The following is a 6,122-nucleotide window of genomic DNA, read 5'->3' as shown; positions in this document are numbered from 1 at the left end:
AAAAAAGCAAAAAGTTGTCTCATCTCATCTCTTCAATGTCAGATTTTGAGTCACTATCTGAAAATTAAGGAAAGATTAGAAGCACAAGACTGCAGTGACTGAAACACTTGCTCAGAGTCATATCCACCATATGGACTTCTATACGGCAGCTCTGCACCTCCTTATTCACCAGCATTTTAGGGATACAGTCTGGCCCTTCTGAAGCCAGTAAGAGATGTTCTCCCTCCTCACAAGTAGGTGCATGTCTGGCCCTTTAGGATGTGACAGACTCACAAATGTTGGCAGCATACCTAAAAGCAGTACCAGAGAGGTCAAAATATAACAGTAGATCGTTCAAGGATTCTGATAAGGCCACAGCAGTCTCATCTATCTTTGCCTAGCATAGGAAGCAGCTGTTGAAGAGTTAGAATTTTGGAATTACCAGAAAGGTGTTTAGAATAGAGAGGTCCGCGATAAGACAACAGGAGCTATCTTTTTTCTGAGTACTAGGAAAAGTTTTGAATAAAAACCTTGTCCCCTTTGTTCTGCTGGGACAGGTTGAATAGCCCAGATACTTAGAAGAGAGAGAACCTGCTGCTGGGCCTCAGCCCTCTGCCCTCTGATTTGGGGGTAGGTCTGGCCAACCGTTTGGGGTTGGCAGGGTGTGGAAGTGGAATCTGTATCCATGGGAAACTATATTCAAAACCAATTTGTCCTGGGTAATGAATTCCCAAGTTTTTTGCATGCAAGGCGAGTTTTCCACCTAAGGGGGAAAGCAGTTGAGCAGGGCTTGGAAGGGTTAAGGTCAAATCAATGTGCCATTTTTCTGTAGGGGGTTGGCTTACTACTCCCTGCTTTGGAAGTGGGAGCCCCCCACTGCTTAGGCCTGTGCACAGCCTGAGACTGTAATGTAGGCAACCTGCTTTTCCTGGGTTTGGACTGAGAAGGCCTGGAAGAGACTGTAAAGGACCACTTCTTTGAAGGCTAATGCCCACTAAATCTGGGAGGCTGTACTTGTAGGAACTCTTAACAGTTTGCATAGATTTAGCTTTTTCCTTCATCTTTTTAAGGATGACTTCTGCTTTGTTGCCAAACAGGTGGTCTTGATTTAAGGGAGCATCCAGTAATTTAGCTTTAACATGATCTGGCAAGTTTTGCTCCTTAAGCCAAGCATGCCTTCTAAGTACAGACCCAGTGACAGCAGCCCTGCAAGATGCTTCTAAAGAAAAACCACATTGTAAAGTATGTTTACCAACTTGTTCTGCAGAATGTATTAAATCCTGTAATTCTTTGTGTTCAACACAATTGGAAATCAACATCATTTTCTGTTTAAGTAGTCCCATAATATGCTGCTGGTATTTTAACATATGAAACTGGCAATTTAAAGCCCTAATGGCCAAAGTAGCAGAAGTGTATACCTTCTTACCCAATCTGTCCAAGGCTCTAGAATCTTTATCAGAAGGGGTAGGATTTTTGGCAGCAGTAGCCTTAAATGCCTTTTGGTCCTTGGGAAATAGTCTCTGGATCCGCAGTAGGATTCTTGAACAGGAACTTGTGAGAGTCAGGTACTCTGTAATACCAGTCAGATTTTCTGGGAGCTGGAGGTAAAGTGTCTGGGGAAAGGCTAGATTCCAAGAAAGCATCATCTACAATGTCCAAAACAGGAAGGACAGCTAAAGGCCTGTGCTGAGGAAGGAGTAAGAATTCCCTAAGCCTCTTTTTGGAGTCAGAGTAATCTTGGCTTTCCCAGCCGAAATGCTCCCTAAGAGTGTGCGAGGTTTCAACAAAGGAAAAATCTTCTGGAGGGGAAGCAGAGGGAATGGAATCCTCTGCATCAGAATCCTCATAGGTAGATAAGGGCAAATCCTGGTAATCAGAAGAAACAAATATCAGATTCCTGATCAGAAGAATCAGAAGGAAAATCAGTTCTAGGACTCTTCGAGGGGGAAGGCTGGCTTAACCTAATTACGGTAATAAGGTCTTTGGCCATTCACAGCATTTGTTTTTTAGGCATAAGGGCCTGAGCATGCGGTTTGGACGTTGGTTTTCTAGGCGTGGATCGAGTTTTAGGCCTGGATGAAGAAGACGGCGTCTGTTTAAAATGCAAGTCTGTAGGCCTGAATACACCCCCTCAGAAGCCGGTGCCCAGCACAGCGGCTCTGGACCCATCCAAGTTACAGACATCCACAGGTTCCATAGTCGAAGAAGCATCTCGCGGCATACCGGACTCTGAATGGGTCTCAGTAGAGGCCTGTGAATCTGAGGTAGCGAGTATCAGGGGCTGTGAAAGCACCTGAGTACCAGCGGACTGGCGTCTATTTTAACGGAAGCGACGTCGGCAGTTTTGGACCTATGTGGTATGTCTCTGTCTTTATCTTTAGGTTTTTTCAGAAGATCGGTAGTCAGATGGCTTAACAAAGCTATTTCTGGGTAGTTATACAGAGTACCAAAATAATTTGCTGCAAATATAGCCCGACGACGAATAGTTCGTGGGTTGAACAAGGCACAAACTCGACAGCTAGGGACGTCGTGGCTCTGGGCCTAAGCAAGGAATGCAGTTGCTGTGTCTTTCGGCTTATCCCAGTTAGGGGTCGCCACAGCGGAACTTCAGTCCGCTGTTTTGGTAGTGGATTTTTGCATGCTGAGTTACCAGCCCTGACGCACAACCTTCAACGAAGGCACGCCCATTCACGCATGCCTCCACACAGAAGACGCTCTAGCTGAGAATCGAACGCAACAACGTCTTGCTGTGAGGAGACAGCTCTACCGCAGCACCACTACCGCGGGTTAAGCAAGGAATGCAGTACAAATGAAAATCTTTAGGAGGTATTTGCTTTCCACAGGTAAGACAATTGTTAACTTTTACAGACATTGGTTAGAGCAAGAAAAAGGATCCCCAACGGGGTTCTTATCTTTTTTGAAGATTTTGGTTCTGAAACTCGAAAACGAAAATTTCAGGAGTCGGCCGACTGGCACTTGCGAACTGCTTCGGGCACCGCACGGCAAGAAAGACTGATGTAATGGCATTGTCTGCATGTTTTATACCCCTGACAACCTGACGTCATGGAAGAAGAGACAGCATCCGATGCAGGAATCCAAGACTTTGATATTCAGGCCGGCTGAGGGGTACCTGCAGGCAGATAACCCAAATGTAATGACTGAAACAGTGAAACACTAAGAACATCTGTCAGTTTCCGCAGAACCACAACTTTTCATTTAGAAAATTATTCCTGGTGGTAGTAAAAAAAAAAAAAAAAAAAAAGAGAGACAGACTGGTACTTTAAAAAAAAAAAGATATCACTGATCAAAAGAATTGTACAAAACATCTGCAGTGTTCAAGGTTTAGTGATAGTCAACATGAACTGTTTGTGACAATGCAGTAATTTCTTAACTATCCAAAAAGCAAGATCTATTCCTATCTTACAAACATTCTGCAAGGAAGTCAATTACGATCATGTAACAGTCAGTATGACACTTTTTACATTTTAATCAGTGATGTGAATCTGTTCCTTACCAGTCCATCATTTTCATCAGCGACCCACTGGTAATGTGCCGCCAGAACATTTTCATCATTCACCTGTGTGTTACATTCAAAACACTTCTGTCCATGACGAGTCAGCCTCAGTGGATCAGTGAACAAAGGCATAGCTGGCTGGCTGTACGGAAAAGTTACTGTTCCATTATTCTGTGCAGTTACTACTGGTTTGGAAACAGCAGCCAAAGAAACAGAACCCAGCGACGATGCGTGAGGGGCCACAGTCACATAAGTGGCTGTCGATGATGAAGAAAACATTTGGTCAACAGAAACGGGTTTCATTAAAAGCTGAGAGCACTGCATAACAAAGCCTTTGCTCTTATGTTCTCTGGCATGAGCAAGCAGACTACATTTATTGAAAAACAGCAGTGTTTTAGAGCAGTGTGTGCAGGTCACCTCAAGGTGAACACTCCGACGAGCGTAATGTTGTTTCAGGCTTTTCTGCAAGGCAAACGAATCCCCACATTCCAAACAATGATAACCACGTGCAGGAACAGATATGTTACTTTCTGGGGGAGGGTTAAGGTTCGGGGAATAAACTGGCACAGGATTTGCACCATTAAGTAATTTATTAAATGCTTCAACAATACCAGAAGCTACTGGTGCAGGCTTCTTTACTTGGTGCACAAGTGGTACTGAACTGTATACAACTTGTGTTGTAAGTTGCGGTTGATTCTGCCTCACAGATACTGATTTAGCTGTAACAGATGCTGCCACACTATGAGGAACAAGGTTAAGATTTGCTAAGTGCACTGCTTTAGGAAGAAGGGCAGCATTTCCAGGGCTTTGTGCTTGTTGCACGCCAGCAGAATGCTGAGCCACATTAACATTCCCACCAGTATTGTTAGAACTTAAAGATGGAACTGCTAATAAAGCTGTATCCTGTTTCTGTACACTACCATCCAAAGAAACCCCCACTGCCTGAAGACCTGAATTTGTTTCATCAGACAAATGAGATGGTGTGCCAGGTGCATCTTTAGAAGGCTCCATACTCTTTCCATTCCCTACAACATCTCCAGGATTTGGCTCATTGGGCAATTTTGGACTACAATGTTCCAAAGCCACATTTTCCACAGATGAAGTTTCTGATCTGTCCATTTCATCCTGTTCAGAATCCGTTACTATTCTTGTTACTGTTCTTTTAATCTCCCCTGAAGCAGTCTTAATTGTTTTAATTCTAACTTTAGGAATCGCTGGAGGAGAACCTCCTGCAAGTGATGGGGATGCTTTACCACTGCTGTCACTGCAAACACTCCTTGGACTATCAGGTTGTTTAGTCTTCTTTACTACCTCTGCAGGACTTCTTGGACTTCTTGGAGATTTGGAAATCATTTTTGGGCTTCCCTTTCCACCCTCTTTCAAAGAGGGCATTGGTTCACTTGCAGTATTTGGAAAATCCTCCTTTGCTGCTTCAGCAACCTTTTTTGCCTGGAGGGCTACTAATGCAGCTAAGCAGTTAGAAAGCTTTGAACGTGCAGTCTTTATTCGTTGGCGTGGTGGAACTGATGAACATAACTTCACGTCTGTCAGAGGTTCAACCTTTGCTTCACCTGGGTTACTGCCCTCAGCACTGGGAACTGCCTGTGAAGGACAGCTATTTCTGGCAGCATCTTTTTTGCCTTCTACCAATCGTCCAGATGCCTTAACCTGCTCTATTTTGCTACCTTCTACAGCATTTTCTTTCTTAGTTCCCGACTCAGACTTCTGATCTTTCTTAGAATACTGATCAAACATGCTCAATTCATGCTCTGGTTGTGCCGGGATACCATCAATAACAGAATTTTCTGAAGTAGCATATACAGCATGAGGAAAGTAAGGTCTCTCTTCATGTTTTTGCTTTTCTTCAACCCCATTACCTTTAGCGGCATCTTCAGGTTCTGGACTGGATATAGGACTAAACTGAGAATATGACACATTCTCTGATTTTTGCAAGTCTACTTTTTCAGAGTAGCTTCTCGAGTTGTCTCCATTTATAAAAGAAGACTCAAATTTACCAAAGCTATGTACAGTGTCACGAGAATCAGAATCTGATCCACGGAATCCATTTTGCAAAATGTTTGATCCCAAGTTGCTGCTATCCTTTTCTGCGGTGGCATCAACAGATTCCTGACGACTTGTATTCTTCACAATCACACTTACAACTGGGACATCTGGAACAGACACAGGATGATGAACAGACAAATTCTCTTCTATACACATCCCTGCTGGCTTTAGGTGACCATCTGTTTCATCACTAGTGGACTGAATAGCTTCCTTGGCATCAAGGCTTGTTGCATCAGGAATGTCAAAAGCAGCCAAAAGATCATCAAAATCTGGGGTCTTCATATCACCCATGATGAAATGTTTTTAAACACCTGCAATAAAAATAACAATTAACATGCATGGTTCCAGGTGCCTAAAACAGAATTCAACAAAACTTTATCCCCATAACAAACATAACTTAATATATCACTAAAAGTTCAGCAAAGCAGTGACCAAATTTGAAAAGACTTTATCAGATGTATAAATTGTTACAAAACTTGCAGAATGAAAATATATAAATGTTACATAATCAAGATGCACCATTTCAACCAGCTCTTTCCCTGCTAGCAATCTGGCAGAAAGGATT

The 6,122-nt window shown here is 43.1% G+C and overlaps 1 protein-coding gene across 1 annotated transcript in view; it reads right to left on the bottom strand.

Annotated features, from left to right (window-relative positions):
- ZNF592 (zinc finger protein 592) overlaps positions 1 to 5,850 on the bottom strand; it is a 1,193,995-nt gene extending 1,188,145 nt beyond the window's left edge. The window contains exon 1 of the mRNA XM_044077837.1: positions 3,494 to 5,850. Within this exon, the coding sequence (XP_043933772.1) occupies positions 3,494 to 5,848 (2,355 nt within the window). The 5' untranslated portion in view covers positions 5,849 to 5,850. The remainder of the gene's footprint in view (positions 1 to 3,493) is intronic.
- Positions 5,851 to 6,122: the final 272 nt, after the last annotated feature.

Source organism: Protopterus annectens, chromosome 7.part0 (assembly GCF_019279795.1).
Source record: "Protopterus annectens isolate FY-2018-M chromosome 7.part0, PAN1.0, whole genome shotgun sequence".
NCBI lineage: Eukaryota > Metazoa > Chordata > Ceratodontiformes > Protopteridae > Protopterus > Protopterus annectens.
This window is presented reverse-complemented; position numbering and strand designations above follow the sequence as displayed.